The sequence below is a fragment of the Acipenser ruthenus genome, chromosome 52, assembly GCF_902713425.1.
Source record: "Acipenser ruthenus chromosome 52, fAciRut3.2 maternal haplotype, whole genome shotgun sequence".
NCBI classification, from domain to species: Eukaryota; Metazoa; Chordata; class Actinopteri; order Acipenseriformes; family Acipenseridae; genus Acipenser; species Acipenser ruthenus.
Window position 1 is genome coordinate 409,699 of NC_081240.1, and position 23,583 is coordinate 433,281.

The window sequence follows — 23,583 nt, forward strand, 5'->3', positions numbered from 1 at the left end:
TGTTCAAAGGTTTGAGGCGCAGTGATTTTTTTCATTTTGATATGCTCATGTTATCTTATGCGGGGTGGATACATATTTTTACCAGGATACGTTAAAAGTAAAAGATATTTTCACATACGAAAACCAATAGTTGAAACAGGAGAAAGTTTAAAATAGCGTATCACAAAAGCAAAAGAAAAATTCAGAAAACAACTTATTCGACATTTAAAAAGTGTTTAAACAAGTATCACACACATAAATCACAGGACAACTTGAGCGTTAGTCGATTTAAAAGCGTATCGCCAAAACAAAATAAATAAAAGAGATACTAAATTAAATATTTATAAAAGAACAAAAACAAAACAAAATCTACCAGAGTACAATTTCTGAAAAAAAGCTCTCTTACCGTTTTCAAAAAAACTCCCCGGACAAACGCATAAATCCTGCCTGAATTCTCTCTCATGCTTCTTCTCTCTTCAAACTTCAGCTGAGGAATCACTTCAAAAGCGCGTCTGTGACTTAAATAGGGGGCGGTTCCTTTACACCGCACATGCGCGCTACTACATACAGACACACACACACGTGCGCGCACACGCACACACACACACACACACACACACACACACACAGACACACACACAGACACACACACACACACACAGACACACACACACGCACACACACCACCATACACATACACACACAGACACACACACACACCACCATACACATACACACACACACACACACACACACACTCACACACACGCACACACACACACACACACACACACACACAGACACACACACACACACACACACACACAGACACACACACACGCACACACACCACCATACACATACACACACAGACACACACACACACCACCATACACATACACACACACACACTCACACACACACACACACACACACAAACACACACACACAGACACACACACACTCACACACCACCATACACAGACACACACACACACACACACTCCCCCCCACACACACAGAGAGACACACACACACACCACCATACACATACACACACACACACACACACTCACACACACGCACACACACCACCATACACACACACACACACGCACACACACCACCATACACATACACACACAGACACACACACAAACCACCATACACATACACACACACACAGACACACACACACACACAAACACACACACAGACACACACACACACACACACAGACACACACACACTCACACACCACCATACACACACACACACACACACACACTCACACACACGCACACACACACACAAACACACACACACAGACACACACACACACACACACACACACACACACACACACACACACACACAGAAACCCCCGCGGAGAATGCTTTTTGAAAATGTGTGAATCTTGATGCCGTCTGGTCTAGGCATGATCCGAAAGCGAGATGCTATTTCAACTTGAATATACAGCTGCAATCAAAAAGATGAGAAAAGAAATGTTTTAAGAAAAAATAAAATAAAATTGAAATACGTGTTATATTGCAAATAAAAATAAAAGAGAACAATATTGTAAGTGCTTTTATCATGAACAGATTTGAATAGCCTCATACACGACCAGACTATTCACCATCAGATTTGAATAGCCCTCAAACACGATCAAACTATTCTGATGATTTTCAAATTATTAATAAGTTTTATTTTTTAGATATTTTAAATCAGTCCCAGGGGGCTCCTATACCCTACTGACAGTGGTATGACAGGTTTATCAGTCTCATAGGGTCCTACACCCTACTTACAGTGGTATGGCAGGTTTATCAGTCCCAGGGGGTCCTACACCCTACTGACAGTGTTATGGCAGGTTTATCAGTCTCATAGGGTCCTACACCCTACTTACAGTGGTATGGCAGGTTTATCAGTCCCAGGGGGCTCCTACACCCTACTGACAGTGGTATGGCAGGTTTATCAGTCTCACAGGGGGTCCTACACCCTACTGACAGTGGTATGGCAGGTTTATCAGACTCATAGGGTCCTACACCCTACTGACAGTGGTATGGCAGGTTTATCAGTCCAAGGGGGCTCCTACACCCTCCTGACAGTGGTATGGCAGGTGATTCAGTCCCATGGTGTCTGTTTTGACCCTGATGTGCTCGTCTGTATGTTTATATGTTGTTTCTTGAAGTGTTTTTAGGCTCCTCTGTAACAGTTCGTTCTTCACTCTTCAATAATAGCAATGCATTGGAGCAGCTGTCCAGCAGATATTTCACATGAATCCCTTTGATTGGAATTGAAGCAGCTCACTGTCACTCTGTCACTGTGTAATATTGCATTATACTGGAGAGGAATCCTGGGTTTGTCTGCAGGCATTGCTCTCTGATGAAAGCCTAGCTGACGGACGTCAGAGCGTTTTAAAATGCAGAAGAAACCAGTTTGCAGTTCTGAGTGTGGCTCTTAATTATTACCAATGCTTCTGATTATTTTACAGTCGCTCCTGAGTTAAGCAACATCACTTGTGCTGAAATTCTGTAAAATGTCACTTTTGAATTCAATAAGATCATGATGTGTTTTTGATTGTATTTATTTCTGTTCATTTTCACAGTAAAATAAATCCATTATATGTGACAAAGGTTTAGTATAAAGAGTCTGATTCCAATCCCACACCTCTTACCACGCAATCCCCTCCTCACACACATCATGTGTTATATATTATATTTGAAATGGTGAGGATACACAGGTCCTTATTATCACAGCGTTTACGACTAGTAACATTAGAGCTATCAGGGTCGTTACTGATCTGAACAGCAATGCAGGGGGATTCCTCAGTGCTGTAAAATGCTCTAAAGAAACACCTTGATCAAAGGGAAGCCGATATCCAACCACCCTTGTATTGAGGAGACTAAACTGCAGTTCTTTGTTTCTCCCAGCAGGGGGTGATAATGCTTCAGTGTGGATGTATTTTAACCCCTATAGTTCTGACTAGCACTTCTGGATTTCTTCAAAGGGAACACAAACACAGGAAAACCTGCTACATGCAGCACACACTTTTGTGTCATCCACAGGCCTGATTGAAATGGTATGCCTGACATGTATTGTGTGATGTGTAAAAGATGCATCTCCCTGACACAAATCCTTTTCAGTCACGACGGGACCACAGAGCGACAGATCTGACAGACTTTTGATAGAGGGCTGATAAGAGGTGCTTGGTTGGCAGATGCTTCCATTTTCAAGGCGCCACAAATTACTACTGAGGCTTTTTCACAAGGAACAGTCTCTAAAGTGATGTGACTCTCTCTATGTATGGGCCATTCTGACTTGACTGCAGATTTCCACCCCCAATACAACACAACCTGAAGGAATTAGAGGCTGGTAATCATTGAGGAATGGTCCCGTATCCCTCCAGCACAATTTAAAAAGCACCTTGCAGAATCGCTACCTGCCACGTCCAATCAGTGCCGTGCTGGCTGCCCATGGAAGCCCTACACCATATTGACACTGCTATGGCAGGTGTTTCTGTTTTTTGTACAAATAATGAAAAACCTTTTTCAATAAGCAGATTAATTTAAAATTCAAAATAAATGACCCAGACAACGAAGTGTAAATCATGTGTGTTTAATGTGATTTGTCCTGATTTGTTTACAGCTAATATAGTTTTATATTTTCATTTATTGCAGATTTCTTGTATCATCTATTCAGTATTTATAACACATTAGTAAATGTTGTTACTACCCTGTATGACTTGTTCTATAATGCATTATAAAAACATTATAACTTATCTTTTAAGCATCTATAACTCTTAATAAACTATTTAAAAATGACAGCTTCATATAAAGTGTTACCATCAACTTCAGCAAGAAGTTCATCGCGTTGCTATAGGTTTTGTGAATGGAGGCTGTTCTGCTGTGAGTATATCGGGGTGCTCTGTGCTCCCCTCGTTAATGATCGCGTTGCTATAGGTTTTGTGAATGGAGGCTGTTCTGCTGTGAGTATATCGGGGTGCTCTGTGCTCCCCTCGTTAGTGATCGCGTTGCTATAGGTTTTGTGAATGGAGGCTGTTCTGCTGTGAGTATATCGGGGTGCTCTGTGCTCCCCTCGTTAATGATCGCGTTGCTATAGGTTTTGTGAATGGAGGCTGTTCTGCTGTGAGTATATCGGGGTGCTCTGTGCTCCCCTCGTTAGTGATCGCGCTGCTATAGGTTTTGTGAATGGAGGCTGTTCTGCTGTGAGTGTATCGGGGTGCTCTGTGCTCCCCTCGTTAATGATCGCGTTGCTATAGGTTTTGTGAATGGAGGCTGTTCTGCTGTGAGTATATCGGGGTGCTCTGTGCTCCCCTCGTTATTGATTTCAGTTGTGTTGCACAGTCGAAACACAGCTAACTGCGGAACGAGTGATTTCGGAGATACAGACACGGAGATGACTTCAAGGAGGAGGAAACAAAGATGTCTCCACAGCTGCATGGGAACCTCAGCATTTCCCCGGTTCATTATTAATAGCGGGCTGTCAAGACTTGTCAGCGGGTCGAGCGAGGTGAGATAAAGACACACACAGGATTATTTAAAGTCGTTCGTGACTCGCATGACTCTGAACAGGTCTGTGTTTCTCTCTCGTCATGAACCAGCTGCTGCCCAACCCAAGGAACTGCTTTGAAGACATTTCCTTCCTGTGTCATGTGACCCGCAGCTCGCTTCAGCTACAGTGAAGAGGAGCGCTTGTGCAAGTCGATTTTATACTTCGTATTGTTGAGGATATTGGATAATAAAACTATATGCATAATAATAATAATAATAATAATAATAATAATAATAATAATAATAACAACATAATATAATACTAATAATCAGAGCTGAAAGTCAGCCTGTACGGCCCGGAACTGCATACCGGCAAAACATCTTGTCAAGGTACTTCAGTATTTCATCTTATCACAATGATAGGCTGCATCATTTTTTCTTTGTATTTTCCGTCCTTTTCGCTTCTTCTTCTTCGTTGTTCGGTTATTATTGATGTTTAATCAAAATATCTCGACGTCACGCAGGTTCCGGTCATGTGACTTATGATGTCAGAGTATGCTGACTGCCAAAGGTGCTTCCGCATACTTGTGAACATGGAGTCTTCAAAATAAGGGAGCTTTTGTAAACTGATATTTTCTAAAGACACAAGCATACAACTATTCCACTATAATTTTGTGAAACTATTATTGTGTTAAATACATAAGAACATGAGAAAGTTTCCAAACGAGAGGAGGCCCCATTCAGCCCATCTTGCTCGTTTGGTTGTTAGTAGCTTATTGATCCCAGAATCTCATCAAGCAGCTTCTTGAAGGATCCCAGGGTGTCAGCTTCAACAACATTACTGGGGAGTTGGTTCCAGACCCTCACAATTCTCTGTGTAAAAAAGTGCCTCCTATTTTCTGTTTCTGAATGCCCCTTTATCTAATCTCCATTTGCGACCCCTGGTCCTTGTTTCTTTACTGCACAATACTGTTATTTTGGTACTGCGTCAGTGACTTGGAGAAAAAGAACGTCTTATTTAGTTTTTCAGGGCAAATCGGGTAACCCTAACGACATGAACAGTGCGAAAAACTCAAGCTCGAATATAAATTTAGTCATACACCAAAATCCAAGCAGAACAACTGGACAAAACATATAAAAAGATCATAGTTTTTTTTTTCCTATTAAGTGCTGTTGTAACTGTTAGTGTTAACCTGTATATTTAAAGTTCAAAATTAATAATTCAAAATAAAACATAATCTTAATTGATACAAAATTGTTTAAAATACAATGCTCCCATGGCACTCAATTACCAACACAGACGTTTCCAAAAACGAACCCAGCATTTGAGTAACTGTGATAACAAGAAGCGGTCGGGATGATTTCAAACAGCATGAAAAGATAAGGGGCCGGTCTAAAGAAAGAGAAAGAAAAATGACATTTGAAGCGCTGTACTCTTTAACAACTGACTTGTTTCAATTGTGTTGCAGAGGAGAAACCCAGCTAACTGAGGAACGAGTGATTCAGTAGAGAGTGGCATGGACCCGACTCCAAGGAGAAGAAGAAGGAGTAAAGAGAATGACCCTCCTGATATGTCACAAGAGCCTGCCAGGTACTGAAAGTCTTTTCTTATTAGTTCACGGTGCAGCGGCATGCTGAATAATACCTTTACTAAGAAGCTGTTCAGGAATCCAAATCACTGAGCTGAGTCTCAAGCCCAGGGTTAGAGTCCAGACCTCTCTGTGCTTTACAATGCTTCCCTATGCTTTACCAGACCTCTCTGTGCTTTACAATGCTTCCCTATGCTTTACCAGACCTCTCTGTGCTTTACAATGCTTCCCTAATGTTTACCAGACCTCTCTGTGCTTTACAATGCTTCCCTATGCGTTACCAGACCTCTCTGCGCTTTACAATGCTTCCCTAAGCTATACCAGACCTTTCTGTGCTTTACAATGCTTCCCTATGCTTTACAAGACATCTCTGTGCTTTACAATGCTTCTCTATGCTTTACCAGACCTCTCTGTGCTTTACAATGCTTCCCTATGCATTACCAGACCTCAGTGCTTTACAATGGTTCTGTATACTTTACTAGACCTCTCTGTGCTTTACAATGCTTCCCTATGCTTTACCAGCCCTCTCTGTGCTTTACAATGCTTCCCTATGCTTTACCAGACCTCTCTGTGCTTTACAATGCTTCCCTATGCTTTACCAGACCTCTCTGTGCTTTACAATGCTTCCCTATGCTTTACCACACCTCTCTGTGCTTTACAATGCTTCCCTATGCTTTACCAGACCTCTCTGTGCTTTACAATGCTTCCGTATGCTTTACCAGACCCATCTGTGTTTTACAATGCTTCCCTATGCTTTACCACACCTCTCTGAGCTTCACAATGCTTCCCTATGCTTTACCAGACCTCTCTGTGCTTTACAATGCTTCCCTATGCTTTACCAGACCTCTCTGTGCTTTACAATGCTTCCCTATGCTTTACCACACCTCTCTGTGCTTTACAATGCTTCCCTATGCTTTACCAGACCCCTCTGTGCTTTACAATGCTTCCCTATGCTTTACCAGACCCCTCTGTGCTTTACAATGCTCCCCTATGCTTTACCTCACCTCTCTCAGCTTTACAATGCTTCCCTATGCTTTACCAGACCTCTCTGTGCTTTACAATGCTTCCCTATGCTTTACCAGACCTCTCTGTGCCTTACAATGCTTCCCTATGCTTTACCAGACCTCTCTGTGCTTTACAATGCTTCCCTATGCTTTACCAGACCTCTCTGTGCTTTACAATTCTTCCCTATGCTTTACCAGAACTCTCTGTGCTTTACAATGCTTCACTATGCTTTACCAGACCTCTCTGTGCTTTACAATGCTTCACTATGCTTTACCAGACCTCTCTTTGCTTTACAATGCTTCCCTATGCTTTACAAGACCTCTCTGTGCTTTACAATGCTTTCCTATGCTTTACCAGACCTCTGTGCTTTACAATGCTTCCCTATGCTTTACCAGACCTCTCTGTGCTTTACAATGCTTCCCTATGCTTTACCAGACCTCCCTGTGCTTTACAATGCTTCCCTATGCTTTACCAGACCTCTCTGTGCTTCACAATGCTTCCCTATGCTTTACCAGACCTCTCTGTGCTTCACAATGCTTCCCTATGCTTTACCAGACCTCCCTATGCTTTACAATGCTTCCCTAAGCTTTACCAGACCTTTCTGTGCTTTACAATACTTCCCTATGCTTTACCAGACGTCTCTGTGCTTTACAATGCTTCCCTATGCTTTACAAGACCTCTCTGTGCTTTACAATGCTTTCCTTTGCTTTACCAGACCTCTGTGGTTTACAATGCTTCCCTATGCTTTACCAGACCTCTCTGTGCTTTACAATGCTTCCCTATGCTTTACCAGACGTCTCTGTGCTTTACAATGCTTCCCTATGCTTTACCAGACGTCTCTGTGCTTTACAATGCTTCCCTATGCTTTACCAGACCTCTCTGTGCTTTACAATGCTTCCCTATGCTTTATCAGACCTCTCTGTGCTTTACAATGCTTCCCTATGCTTTACCAGACCTCTCTGTGCTTTACAATGCTTCCCTATGCTTTACCACACCTCTCTGTGCTTTACAATGCTTCCCTATGCTTTACCAGACCCCTCTGTGCTTTACAATGCTTCCCTATTCTTTACCTCACCTCTCTCAGCTTTACAATGCTTCCCTATGCTTTACCAGACCTTTCTGTGCTTTACAATGCTTCCCTATGCTATACCAGACCTTTCTGTGCTTTACAATGCTTCCGTATTCTTTACCAGATCTCTCTGTGCTTTCCAATGCTTCCCTATACTTTACCAGACCTCTCTGTGCTTTACAATGCTTCCCTATGCTTTAACAGACCTCACTGTGCTTTACAATGCTTCCCTAAGCTATACCAGACCTCTCTGAGCTTTACAATGCTTCCCTATGCTTTACCAGACCTCGCTGTGCTTTACAATGCTTCCCTATGCTTTACCAGACCTCTCTGTGCTTTACAATGCTTCCCTATGCTTTACCAGACCTCTGAGCTTTACAATGCTTCCCTATGCTTTACCACACCTCTCTGTGCTTTACAATGCTTCCCTAGGCTTTACCAGACCCCTCTGTTTTCCAATGCTTCACTATGCTTTACCACACCTCTCTGTGCTTTACAATGCTTCCCTATGCTTTAACAGACCTCCATGTGCTTTACAATGCTTCCCTAAGCTTTACCAGACCTCTCTGTGCTTTACAATGCTTCCCTATGCTTTACCACACCTTTCTATGCTTTACAATGCTTCCCTATGCTTTACCACACCTCTCTGTGCTTTACAATGCTTCCCTATGCTTTGCCAGACCTCTCTGTGGTTTACAATGCTTCCCTATGCTTTACCACACCTCTCTGTGCTTTACAATGCTTCCCTATGCTTTACCAGACCTCTCTGTGCTTTACAATGCTTCCCTATGCTTTACCAGACCTCTGTGGTTTACAATGCTTCCCTATGCTTTACCAGAACTCTCTGTGCTTTACAATGCTTCCCTATGCTTTACCAGAACTCTCTGTGCTTTACAATGCTTCCCTATGCTTTACCAGACCTCTCTGTGCTTCACAATGCTTCCCTATGCTTTACCAGACCTCTCTGTGCTTTACAATGCTTCCCTATGCTTAACCACACCTCTCTGTGCTTTACAATGCTTCCCTATGCTTTACCATACCTCTCTGTGCTTTACAATGCTTCCCTATGCTTTACCATACCTCTCTGTGCTTTACAATGCTTCCCTATGCTTTACCATACCTCTCTGTGCTTTACAATGCTTCCCTATGCTTTACCATACCTCTCTGTGCTTTACAATGCTTCCCTATGCTTTACCAGACCTCTCTGTGCCTTACAATGCTTCCCTATGCTTTACCAGACCTCTCTGTGCTTTACAATGCTTCCCTATGCTTTACCAGACCTCTCTGTGCTTTACAATTCTTCCCTATGCTTTACCAGAACTCTCTGTGCTTTACAATGCTTCACTATGCTTTACCAGACCTCTCTGTGCTTTACAATGCTTCACTATGCTTTACCAGACCTCTCTTTGCTTTACAATGCTTCCCTATGCTTTACAAGACCTCTCTGTGCTTTACAATGCTTTCCTATGCTTTACCAGACCTCTGTGCTTTACAATGCTTCCCTATGCTTTACCAGACCTCTCTGTGCTTTACAATGCTTCCCTATGCTTTACCAGACCTCCCTGTGCTTTACAATGCTTCCCTATGCTTTACCAGACCTCTCTGTGCTTCACAATGCTTCCCTATGCTTTACCAGACCTCTCTGTGCTTCACAATGCTTCCCTATGCTTTACCAGACCTCCCTATGCTTTACAATGCTTCCCTAAGCTTTACCAGACCTTTCTGTGCTTTACAATACTTCCCTATGCTTTACCAGACGTCTCTGTGCTTTACAATGCTTCCCTATGCTTTACAAGACCTCTCTGTGCTTTACAATGCTTTCCTTTGCTTTACCAGACCTCTGTGGTTTACAATGCTTCCCTATGCTTTACCAGACCTCTCTGTGCTTTACAATGCTTCCCTATGCTTTACCAGACGTCTCTGTGCTTTACAATGCTTCCCTATGCTTTACCAGACGTCTCTGTGCTTTACAATGCTTCCCTATGCTTTACCAGACCTCTCTGTGCTTTACAATGCTTCCCTATGCTTTATCAGACCTCTCTGTGCTTTACAATGCTTCCCTATGCTTTACCAGACCTCTCTGTGCTTTACAATGCTTCCCTATGCTTTACCACACCTCTCTGTGCTTTACAATGCTTCCCTATGCTTTACCAGACCCCTCTGTGCTTTACAATGCTTCCCTATTCTTTACCTCACCTCTCTCAGCTTTACAATGCTTCCCTATGCTTTACCAGACCTTTCTGTGCTTTACAATGCTTCCCTATGCTATACCAGACCTTTCTGTGCTTTACAATGCTTCCGTATTCTTTACCAGATCTCTCTGTGCTTTCCAATGCTTCCCTATACTTTACCAGACCTCTCTGTGCTTTACAATGCTTCCCTATGCTTTAACAGACCTCACTGTGCTTTACAATGCTTCCCTAAGCTATACCAGACCTCTCTGAGCTTTACAATGCTTCCCTATGCTTTACCAGACCTCTCTGTGCTTTACAATGCTTCCCTATGCTTTACCAGACCTCTCTGTGCTTTACAATGCTTCCCTATGCTTTACCAGACCTCTGAGCTTTACAATGCTTCCCTATGCTTTACCACACCTCTCTGTGCTTTACAATGCTTCCCTAGGCTTTACCAGACCCCTCTGTTTTCCAATGCTTCACTATGCTTTACCACACCTCTCTGTGCTTTACAATGCTTCCCTATGCTTTAACAGACCTCCATGTGCTTTACAATGCTTCCCTAAGCTTTACCAGACCTCTCTGTGCTTTACAATGCTTCCCTATGCTTTACCAGACCTCTCTGAGCTTTACAATGCTTCCCTATGCTTTACCAGACCTCTCTGTGCTTTACAATGCTTCCCTATGCTTTACCACACCTTTCTATGCTTTACAATGCTTCCCTATGCTTTACCACACCTCTCTGTGCTTTACAATGCATCCCTATGCTTTGCCAGACCTCTCTGTGGTTTACAATGCTTCCCTATGCTTTACCACACCTCTCTGTGCTTTACAATGCTTCCCTATGCTTTACCAGACCTCTCTGTGCTTTACAATGCTTCCCTATGCTTTACCAGACCTCTGTGGTTTACAATGCTTCCCTATGCTTTACCAGAACTCTCTGTGCTTTACAATGCTTCCCTATGCTTTACCAGAACTCTCTGTGCTTTACAATGCTTCCCTATGCTTTACCAGACCTCTCTGTGCTTTACAATGCTTCCCTATGCTTTACCAGACCTCTCTGTGCTTTACAATGCTTCCCTATGCTTTACCAGACCTCTCTGTGCTTTACAATGCTTCCCTATGCTTTACCAGACCTCTCTGTGCTTTACAATGCTTCCCTATGCTTTACCAGACCTCTCTGTGCTTTACAATGCTTCCCTATGCTTTACCAGACCTCTCTGTGCTTTACAATGCTTCCCTATGCTTTACCAGACCTCTCTGTGCTTTACAATGCTTCCCTATGCTTTATCAGACCTCTCTATGCTTTACAATGCTTCCCTATGCTTTACCAGACCTCTCTGTGCTTTACAATGCTTCCCTATGCTTTATCAGACCTCTCTATGCTTTACAATGCTTCCCTATGCTTTACCACACCTCTCTGTGCTTTACAATGCTTCCCTATGCTTTACCAGACCTCTTTCTCTCTCATTCACCTCTTTCTTTTTCATTCTCATTTGAAAAGCCATGTTAATGAGTATTAATAAAAAGAAAGTCACAGTTTATCAAATAACATTTTTTTTATTAAATCACATTACTAAAATCTGAAAAGATAAACAGAACAAACATTTCATGGAACTCAAAGAACAAAAACACACACACAATAAAGCAAACAAGTTCACTTTTTTAAAAACTGTTACAGCACTGAGTATTGGATGCCATTTTCTAAAATATATATATAAAACATAACAATTCTTAAAAAAGAAATCAAATACAGTTACTTTGTATGAAATCCATTTGTTGCTAAAAACAAATAATTCCCCTCGTTTCGCTCTGCAGGTGGCGCCGTTTTACCCCCTAACTTTCATCCAAAGTTGTGTCAGATTGAACATTCCCTTCACCCGAGGAGTGGAGAGGACAGACAGGGAGTTCAATACAAAGGGTTTCTTACAACACAAAACAGTCTAGTTCAGCTGGCAGATTGTTACAGAGGAGCCAGAACCCCAAAGCCAAAACCCAGGATAGAGCGGCTCAGTGAATGTGGTTTGGAATCTGTGCAGGAGGGTCATTGTGTCAGAGACGCCATAAAAGGACAGCGTGCCGGCATTAAAGTCCAGATACACTCCTATTCTGGGGGAGCGGGGGGCAGTTATTGCAGTTTCATTGTTATTGTGCTGGGCAGTGTAACTGGAATCAGAGCAGAACAAACTCCAGGACTTGTCATTGAATCCAAGGACACAGGAAAGATCCTCTCCTTTCCTGCTGATTCCTTTATATGTGACTCCTATAGAAGCCCATCCCCCACTGCACTCAATCTCCCAGTAACAGCGAGTCCCAGACAAACCCTCTCTGCAAAGCACTTGGGGATCGTAATCAAATCTCTCTGAGTGATCATCAGGATATCTCTGGGTCCCTCTCCTCAGTGTCACCTTTCTGTTCCCTTCAGACAGACAGAGGTTTCTATGCGCTGTGTTGGGGTCCAGTGTGAGCTGACAGGAATCTGATTGAAGAGAAGAGGACGGGTAGAGGAGAGACGGTTAGAAAAGTCAAATCACTGAGAAAATCAACAGTCATTGTCTGCTGCATCCTCACATCCTGTTTATGGAAGGTGTGTGTGTTGTTTTAATTATTTTTTTTAATACATTTTGACCACTTTTTTAAACTTTTAAATTGCATTCCCTGCCTCAAAATGGCTTCCTGTGGACCGGCATGGACCTCTCAGAACTACATTTCCCATCATCCTCTTGTTCACTGGTAATTCCATCTCAATCACATATGTGAGCAGGAGGATGATGGGAAATGTAGTTCTGAGAGGCCCATGCAGTTACATGTGAAGCTATCTATAAGTATAAAAAAGTGGTCAAAATGTAAAAAAAATAAAAATAATTAAAACAATACACACACCTCACGTAAACAGCTGTAGCAACACATGGGAACATGCAACACAATAAAATACAAAGGTCCTTATGAACCCTTTAAACCCTCTTGCTGTTTGATTGTTTTGTTCATTATAATTCCTCAATCTTATCAAACTTCTTCAATTGGAACCAATCAAATGCAGTTCTGCATACAATTACAGTTCACTTAATGTTCCTACAGGGTATGTGTTGCCATTTTACCCACTCAGACCCCTTGCTTACTAAATATTTTCAATAGAATATCGTCCACTCTTCAAATATCTGTCTAATATTTTAATGAGCAATCCATCCCACAAGTGCAGTGATACTGCAATATACATTTACTACCAGCACAGGATGACTGGGAGGGATAGCTGTTCATTTTACCCCACAACTGGTTTCACATGCATTGTACATGTAATAAAAAATGGGATGATTATCTATTCAGGGATACCAAGATATTTAGGAAGAGAAAGGTCTGAGTGGAAAAACAGGCAACAAATGCCCCTCCCCCAGTCATTCTGCATGTATTCATCTGAACCAATACTTGTTGGAGAGGAGTGTAGATTAATGGCTTCACAATTACTAATAAATAATAATAATTGCTGCCCTCAAGCTCCACCCCTCCCTGTTCTGTAGTGTTAGCTCTTCTCTCAATGGAGTGACACATCTTTCAATCAAATGTTTCAGTGCAAACAGACTTACATTTTAAAAACTCAGCTCTGTTCCTTGGCTCTGGAGCCTGCAGACTGTAAACTGCAACTTCATTCACTGGGCAGAAAAAAAGAGAGAGAAATAGAATTGAAACATGTGGATTAATACAGAACACACACAAGACACCAAACAGCAATCTGAAAAGAAACAAGGCTTATTCACGGAATTTCAGGATGTGAAAATCCGTACTTCAAGATGTTCATGATTACAATGAATATGTATTCCTTCTGTATCGGTGCAGCAGCCAAAGTCAATGTGAACACGTCTGCCACTGCACTGGAGTCTTGTGTTCCTTCCTCTCCATCACATATCTTTGCCCAACAGCACGGTGTCCATATTAGGACACCCTTGTGCATCAAACATACAGCAGTCATTGCCTGCTCCAACCTCAAATCACTCCATCTTCCCTGCTTCATCAGTCCTTGTTCCATCCTTCCTGCTCCCTTCTACCTCCTCCCTCCTACCACCTCCCTGCTCGCTCCTGCATGCACCCTTCTCCCTCCAGTCTGCTTCATCACTCCCTGCTCCCTTCTTCCTTCTCCCTCCTCCATGTTGCCTCCTCCCACTTACATGCTCCCTCTTCCTTACTCACTCTTTCACTGTCTCTTCCAGTCTTCATGCTCCCTTCTCTCTGCTCCCTCCTCCCTGTTGCCTCCTTCCTGTCTCCTCCCTGCTCTAACCTTCATGCTCCCTCCTCCCTCTTCCATGCTCTCCTCCATGCTCCCTGCTCACTTCTCCCAACTCCCTTCATGCTCCCTCCCCCATGCTCCCTGCTCCTTCCTCCCTGCTCCCTCCTCCATCCTGCCTGCTCCCTCCTTCATCCTCCCTGCTCCCCCCTCCATTCTCCCTGCTCCCTTCTGCCTGCTCCCTCCTCCCTGTTTCCTCCTCCCTCCTCTATTCTCCCTACTCCTTCCTCCCTGCTCCCTCCTCCATCCTACCTGCTCCCTCCTCCCTGTTCCCTCCTCCCTCCTCTATCCTCCCTGCTCCTTCCTCCCTGCTCCCTCCTCCATCCTGCCTGCTCCCTCCTTCATCCTCCCTGCTCCCCCCTCCATTCTCCCTGCTCCCTTCTGCCTGCTCCCTCCTCCCTGTTTCCTCCTCCCTCCTCTATTCTCCCTACTCCTTCCTCCCTGCTCCCTCCTCCATCCTACCTGCTCCCTCCTCCCTGTTCCCTCCTCCCTCCTCTATCCTCCCTGCTCCTTCCTCCCTGCTCCCTCCTCCATCCTGCCTGTTCCCTCCTCCCTGTTCCCTCCACCCTCCTCTATCCTCCCTCCTCCATCCTGCCTGCTCCCTCCTCCCTGTTCCCTCCTCCCTCCTCTATCCTCTCTCCTCCATCCTGCCTGCTCCCTCCTCCATCCTGCCTGCTCCCTCCTCCATCCTCCCTGCTCCCTCCTGCCTGCTAGATCCTCCCTGTTCCCTCCTCCCTCCTCCCTCCTCTATCCTCTCTCCTCCATCCTGCCTGCTCCCTCCTCCATCCTCCCTGCTCTCTCCTCCATCCTGCCTGCTCCCTCCTCTATCCTCCCTGCTCCCTCCTCCATCCTGCCTGCTCCCTCCTCCATCCTCCCTGCTCCCTCCTCCATCCTCCCTGCTCTCTCCTCCCTTCTCCACAAGTAATCAGACGTTTTTGATGTTTTGGGGCGATCAGCCAATAATACAACCGTTTCCACCCTTTCTGCGTTTTCATTGGTCAGATTATATGTCAGTCACACAGCCTGAGGAACCTGCTGAATGTGAGCTGAAGCAATCATGAAACTTCATCACTGAGAGCCGCAGTGGAACGTTATTATAGTTTAAAAAATAATGTTTACACACACACACACAAACAAACACACACTGACACACACACACTAGAAATAATAATATGTTTTTATATTTCTGATAAATAAAACTAAATAATAATAATAATAATAATAATAATAATAATAATAATAATAATAATAATAATAGTAATAATTCCTGAATCTTTTTTTTCTTCAGTAATTTCATGCTCCATGCTCCCTCTTCCCTCCTCCCTGCTATTTTATAGACAAGTATATTTAGACTGTGATGTTTAAGGTTGATAATCAATAGATTTGATCTATAATTCTTACTTGAGATTTATTTCTGACTTTGGATAAGTTCTCTCTTTTTATTTTTCTGTCTTCAATAAACTGCTGCTGCTATTAATTAAACCCTCCTGCTGTTTGATTGTTTTGTTCATTATAATTCCTCGATCTTATCAAACTTCTTCAATTGGAACTAATCAAATGCAGCTCTGCATACAATTACAGTTCACTTAATGTTTCTACAGGGTATGTGTTGCCATTTTACCCACTCAGACCCCTTGCTTACTAAATATCTTCAATAGAATATCATCCACTCTTCAAATATCTGTCTAATATTTTAATGAGCAATCCATCCCACAAGTGCAGTGATACTGCAATATACATTTACTACCAGCACAGGAGGACTGGGAGGGATAGCTGTTCATTTTACCCCACAACTGGTTTCACATGCATTGTACATGTATTAAAAGATGGGATGATTATCTATTCAGGGACACCAAGATATTTAGGGAGAGAAAGGTCTGAGTTGAAAAACAGGCAACAAATGCTCCTCCCCCAGTCATTCTGCATGTATTCATCTGAACCAATACTTGTTGGAGAGGAGTGTAGATTAATGGCTTCACAATTACTAATAAATAATAATAATTGATGCCCTCAAGCTCCACCCCTCCCTGTTCTGTAGTGTTAGCTCTTCTCTCAATGGAGTGACACATCTTTCAATCAAATGTTTCAGTGAAACAGACTTACATTTTAAAAACTCAGCTCTGTTCCTTGGCTCTGAAGCCTGCAGACTGTAAACTGCAACTTCATTCACTGGGCAGAAAAAAAGAGAGAGAAATAGAATTGAAACATGTGGATTAATACACAACACACACAAGACTCCAAACAGCAATCTGAAAAGAAACAAGGCTTATTCACGGCATTTCAGGGTGTAAAAATCTCTCCTACCTGCTCATTCTTCCCTGCTGTCTCCCTCCTGCAATATTCATATAGCCAACAAGCTGCAAGAGGTCTTTATTAATGTCTTGCAAGTCCTGTCCCTCCTCAAGCCATGGTCTATTTCAGAAATCTCTACCAAATGAATCTATTTCACACCAACCTGTTGTGGTTATTTTGACTAATTCCCCCTTGCAGAAGTCCTCAATATGGTCTTTAAGTTCAGATACAGCTTTCCTCACAGCCTCAAAAGAGATGTCTGTATTGACAGTAACGCTGGGTAAGTCTCCAGCTTCAGGAGGGGCACAGAGAGACTGGAAATTCTACAACAGGAAAGTGGAGAAAAGGAGTTTTCAGTGAAACAAAATGGGGTCCAAAACATTCCTGGGGAAAAGCAAGGATTCATTCAATTGGAGAGGTCTGTCTGAAACCGTCCCAGTTATGGACTTGAGATTTTCTAACAAACAGTGATGTTACCTGTAGAAAATGGATGTGATCCTCTGTCTCTGAAAGGTGTTTCAGCTCAGTGTTTCTCCTCCTTAGCTCAGTAATCTCCTGCTCCAGTTTCTTCATGCGTCCTTCAGCCTGATTCACTGCAGCCTTCTCGTTAGCTCCAATCAGCTCAGTAACCTCAGTGTGGATCTTCTCAATGGATCGGATCAGCTCAGTAAAGATCTTCTCACTTTCCTTTATTTCGATGCATGCAGATCTCTGAGTGAAAGAACACAGTAGAGGAGACATGGTTAGAATTGATATCAAAAACACATCAGGCATAGACAGTAAACTTCTGTAGATGTGTTCCAGTCCATCTGTTAATAATAATAATAACAATAATAATAATAATAATAATAATAATAATAATAATAATAATAATAATAATACCCCCCTCTTGTCAATACCCACTTTCAGTGTCTTCACAGCCTGTTTTAGTTCCTCAATTTCTTTCAGTCTCTCCTGGATTCTCTGTTGTATTTCTGTCTGTGTCTCTCCCAGCTGCTTCTGTGTAGAAACACAGTGACACAGTGACATTTCTGATGGAGCATTGAGTGATATCCTGTCACACCCATCACAGACCTTTTTAAATATGCTATTGAAACTGACAGAATCATTTTATTTCAAATATATTTTTACTTCAGTTCTAGTTGCAATCCATAGACATCTGTAGCACAGGCTAGATCAGACAACATGTGTGTATAGTAGTAAGATACAGCACCATCTAGTGCACAGCTGCCAGCAACACAAAAGAACACTTGATCTACAGTAGCTGTCCACTAGATGGTACTGTTTCATACTAGTAACAGTGAATGATGGCTGATCTAGCATGTGTTACATGTTTGTTTTGTTAAGCACCTAGGAAACTGAAGCAGCTTTCTCTTTAATGGATATTTATTGCTTCTGATTTCCGTTTTTAATCGATAAACACAGATAAAACAGCACTGATGCAAAACAATGAAATCAGTGTAAAAAATGCCTAAAACACAAAATCCCCAGAAGAATGAGCCCGTGAGCAGAAGGACTTTACTGTGGAAGAGAGCAAAGGAAAGAGGGGACCAGTAGGGTGAGCGAAAGAAATTGTAGATTTTAACAAACAAAATCCCAAATAGGTTATTAAATTTCATTTTAAACTGACTTAAACATATCTGTTTTAATCATGTAAAAATGTGTTTTAACGCACCAAATTACGCTATTTTTCTGCCTGATTTATATTGTATATCATGTAAATATTGTGTATTGTATATCATATTAATCTTGTATATTGAATATCATATTAATCTTGTATATTATTAATATTATTAATTTATATCTTAGCAGATGCCCTTATCCAGAGTGACTTACAATTGTTACAAGATATCACTTTATTTTTTACATACAATTAGCCATTTATACAGTTGGGTTTTTACTGGAGCAATCTAGGTAAAGTACCTTGCTCAAGGGTACAGCAGCAGTGTCCCCCACCTGGGATTGAACCCACGACCCTCCGGTCAAGAGTCCAGAGCCCTAAACACTACTCCATATCATATTAATCTTGTATATTGTATATCATATTAATCTTGTATATTGTATATCATATTAATCTTGTATATTGAGTATCATATTAATCTTGATCTTTTCTGCTTTTTTTAAATTAGGAGCTTGACTTTTCTGGGAATGTCATTTTTAAAAAGTTTAACCAATTAAACTATAATATCTTAAAGAAAGAAACTGATCTATGATTTTATTAAATTGCAAGATACATATAAAAAACACTAGGAATATAAATCATGCTAATTTTACACTACAAATTCCAATGCACCACAAAATAGCTGAACAAATCCTTCTTACCTTGTGAGGCAGGGCTGAGGTCCTGCACGTGTAAATAGTGTGTTTATGTTTGATTGTAAATAATGTCTTTGATAATCAAGTGTGGGCTAGATATGGCAGGGCATATTCAAATCCAGGATTTTAATCCCACCCAAGTCTAGAGAGGAGGTGTCAGGGAGACTGTTCCTGGAGCGGGACCTCCTTTCTTGTTTGGTCATCTTTTATTTTCTAGTTGTTTTCAAGCAGTGTTTTGTTTTGAATGTTTTGTGTTTTTTGTATCAAAGAAAACCTCCTGTGTCTCTCCTGTCAATCAGCAATAGCCACACCCATAACAACACCCCTGTTACACCCTGAAATACATTGTAGTACATCATAGTTTAGATAGAACAATTAAAAAACTAGGGCTCTTTAAATAGCTCTTAATATACAATTAAAATCTGATCTGATGTGAAACAGTGTAACCTAGTAAACAGACATGTTAAATATCCCTGGGAATTCTTATCTTCTAGGATAGCTACAAAGAAATGGTTCAAACCCTTACCTGTTTCACACTCCTTTCTGCCTCAGCTGAGACTGTATCATGGCTCTTGTGTTCCTTGTCTGTACACAACACACAAATACACGTCTGATCGGTTCTACAGAAGACCTCAAAAACCTTCTGGTGTTCAGCACAAAGCTTCTGCTCCAGATTTCCAATTGCATTGATCAGCTTGTGCCTCTTTAATGGAGTAACCTCACTGTGTGGCTTGACGTGTGTTTCACAGTAAGAGGCCAGGCACGTCAAACAGGATTTCACAGCTTTGAACTTTCTCCCAGTGCAGAAATCACACGGCACATCTCCAGGTCCAGCATAACTTTGAGCAGGAGGAGGATTGAGTCCTGTCTTCTTTAATTTCTCCACAACTTCAGCCAGCATGGTGTTTCTGCGCAGAACAGGCCTCGGGGTAAAGGCCTCTCTGCACTGGGGGCAGCTGTAGACACCTGTATGATCAGTCTGATCCCAGCAGTTCTTAATACACCCCATACAGTAACTGTGTCCACATGGAATAGCGACTGGGTCCTTCAATAGCTCCAGACACACTGAACAGCTAAACTGATCCTCTGACCACAAGTTTGAAGCCATTGTTGCTGCAGTGACACAGAGAGACTGACGATTTAACAACACAAGCTTCACTGTGCTGATTTCCTGGAATTGAGTAAAGCTCTAAGAGGCGGGGCTTTGGACTGAGGCCAGGTTTAGACAAGCAGGAGGAGCAGAAACTGCTGAATCAGTGTGAGAGGGGTGGAGAGGAGAGAGTTGTGAGTGGGACTGGAGTTTGAGAATGGCATTGTCACAGTAACCCTTCTATAGCTACAGTATGTATTTGGCTGCACTAGACCTTCACTTCTGTGTGGGTCTGAATCCTCAGAAGTTCACAAGGGAAGTGAGTTTGGTGGAGTTCGATCTTCGTGGGCATTAATCCACATCTCAAAGTCTATTAGTCCTCAACCACAAACTTGTCTATGAGCACCAACTGCTTTCTTCCCTCCAGTTCAGGGCAAGCTTGAGGCACAGAGTCTGAACTGCTCACCCCCCTAAGAGAACGTGAAGGGTGGTCCCTCCAGTCCAGGGGAGGCTGTATATTATGAGAACTAGACATGTTCTAGTGTTATCAGACAGGGTGTGTACGTTACTGACATATTCATTTATTACAGTGCTGATTTCAAGAGTTAAAACCATTTTATAGAGAACAGACACTCAAACAAAGCTCACAATCAAGGGAGCTACTTTTCAAATCTGTGCACTATTTGTTTTATTCATTTCAGACAATGTCTTCCCTCTCATCAGCAGAACATCCTTCTCTCAAGTCCCTTCTTGTTTTGCTGTTGCTCGTTTTGTTTTCCACACTTCTTTATTTCCACTCTCTTTGACTCAGGTGAAGCCCATTGATCCTGCAGCCCCCACACTGGTTTCCTCTCCCCGTTCACTTCCTTCCTTCCTGTGTTACAGGTAATAGGACCCCACCTCCTGACCCCCTTCATCAAACATTTCAAAGAGATTTCATTTCAATCAGCCATGCTGCTGTGTTTTCATGAACAGATACAATTGCTCATTTTGAAAACTCTCCTGATAGATAGATATTAATGAACACTCATGGGGACCACACTGAGGTTAAAGGTTTAAACGTCATCATGTTCTTTACATGTCTTACCTGATGAGGATTTTCTATGGCTGTTTCTGATTAGATTTTATTCACCATGCTTACTAACTATTCCAGCAAAACACTGCTTCTGAAAAGACTCCTGGAGGCTGATTGTGGGGAAGCGTATGACTGTTGCACGGGCTGCAGTGCACAATGCTTACCCTGTGGACTTCAGTGCCCAGCGCACCACCAATATGCTTCCCCACCTTGTTTCCACACAATCAGCCTGGACAAGAGTTTTCAGAGGCAATTCTTGCTGGAATAGTTAGGAAGCATTTCAAATAAAGATCTAAGCAAAAATCACATTGAATCATTCAGCACACACATACTAGGATATTAAAGATCAGAAATGTAATATTAAGAATATATAGATGATATAAACAATACTTTAATCAACCTATTTTCAATTGTATTTATTTAATAAAAAATATTTACATGCACTTATTGCTGATCAAATTTAAAACTATTACATTGTTTTGATTAAAGTGCAAATTGAAAAATCATATCTCTTATATTAAAACTTAAATACAACCTTATTTAATCATTTTAAATTAGTTTATTTATTTATTTTCATTGTGAAAGTAACATGACAAGCTGACAATCTTTAGCTTGTATTTGAAGACGGTGCTATAATCTTTTCAGATGCACCAATATATTTAGAAAGCGAGGGATCTGATTGGGTAAAATGGACAGAAATGCCTCCACTTCAGTTCTCAATTGTTTTTGGAGGGGAGGGGAGTTTTCTTCTTCAACAAGGAGAACAAGTGGAATAACAAGAACAAGCTTGTTTCCATGTTTAGACGGTCCATTTCTCCTGATTTATCACAGTATTAACAATGGGTTTGACTGCTGTGTTAGAGTGTCTAGTTCTGTACAGGAATATAAGAAGGATGGAACTCCAGCCATTGGAATAGTTGTGTCAATACCCTCGATTCACCATGAAGTGTGATCCTGGGCTGGAATCACAATATGTGCTTCTGCTGTTTCTGTTGAGATGATACAGAGACAGGGATGGGTTTCACAAGAAACGAAACTTACCAGTGTTTCTGAATTCCAGGAGTTATATAAAGCTCTAAGAGGTGGGGTTTGGGACTGAGGACAGGTTTAGACAAGCAGGGGGAGCAGAAACTGCTGAATCAGTGTGAGAGGGGCGGAGAGGAGAGAGTGGGACAGGAGTTTGAGAATGGCACCCTCTGTCACAGCGCTCCTTCAAGACTGAAGCTTTCTTCCAATGGGACAGGCCCATTCCCAGTAGAGACTCTGAATGCGGGCGGGACATCCTTCCAAGAACCCAGTCCTATATACAGGACACGTGATGGGTTTGCATGAGAAATCCTGGAGTGAGTCAGAAGAGATCTTTCCTTTCTACTGGAGAGAAATCGAGGACTCTCAGTATATCTGCAGGGACATGTCATGTGTTCTTCATGAGTGATGAAAGGCTTTGCAATGATAAGCTGTGAAGCTCTTTGGTCCTTCATCACACCTGCAGATATATCTGGAATGGACTGACGGTTCAGCTTTGGGTTTTCACTTCTCAAAAGACATACAGCAGCCACCAGATCCTCTTCACTTGCATTAGCTGGCAGAGTTATTGAAATCATGCTATAGTTTGATACAGATTTGTTCTTCTAATACTGTGGAGTGTAGAAAAGGTATAGTGATTCAAGCAGCACTATCACTATACTCCAGAGCAGGGGCTCCCAGACTTATGATGGTCACATGCCCCCTTCCAGAGCTATCAGCTGTCTGCGTACCCCAAGCATAGAGGTTTCCATTTTAATGTTATTTTTAATATATGCTTTCATAATACACATATTTATACACATGCACAATAATACATACAATATCAATGACTATAATAATATCAATATGATACTTTTCCAGTGCAGCTGCGCAATGTCCCTCGATCCTTCCTGACTTGTCCTTTAAACCCGTGTTGTCCTTTACAACATGTTCCTCTGTGAGAGGACTTTAAAGTTAAGGGTGATTCAAGGGAGCATTGGGCATGTTTAGACTGCATATGTTATTATTTAACTAAATGTTTATAGTGGGTTAGATCTCAGCATTGTATACAATACAATCAGGATTAGATTGTGCAGATTTGCTGTTCTGTTCAGTAGAATGTCTTTGTCCACAAGTATCAGTACTTTAACTAGTGAGCACTGTTTCCAGTTTAATACAGAATTCTATTTCAGTACATTCAA

At 42.1% G+C, this 23,583-nt stretch overlaps 1 protein-coding gene and 1 long non-coding RNA gene across 2 annotated transcripts; one reads left to right on the top strand and one right to left on the bottom strand.

The window, feature by feature from the left end:
- Positions 1-3,718: 3,718 nt before the first annotated feature.
- LOC131723008 (uncharacterized) lies at positions 3,719-13,892 on the top strand. The gene is made up of 3 exons (XR_009320102.1): positions 3,719-4,880; positions 5,960-6,081; positions 12,753-13,892. It is a non-coding gene; the product is annotated as an uncharacterized LOC131723008 (long non-coding RNA).
- LOC117965740 (tripartite motif-containing protein 16-like) lies at positions 11,865-20,364 on the bottom strand. Its single transcript, XM_059016259.1, has 8 exons — positions 19,738-20,364; positions 17,799-17,894; positions 17,373-17,606; positions 17,059-17,218; positions 16,707-16,772; positions 16,351-16,376; positions 13,909-13,936; positions 11,865-12,806 (listed from the first exon to the last, which is right to left on the bottom strand). The coding sequence occupies exons 1-8, from the start codon at positions 20,317-20,319 to the stop codon at positions 12,271-12,273; spliced, it is 1,728 nt and encodes a 575-aa protein (XP_058872242.1). The 5' UTR covers positions 20,320-20,364; the 3' UTR covers positions 11,865-12,270.
- Positions 20,365-23,583: the final 3,219 nt, after the last annotated feature.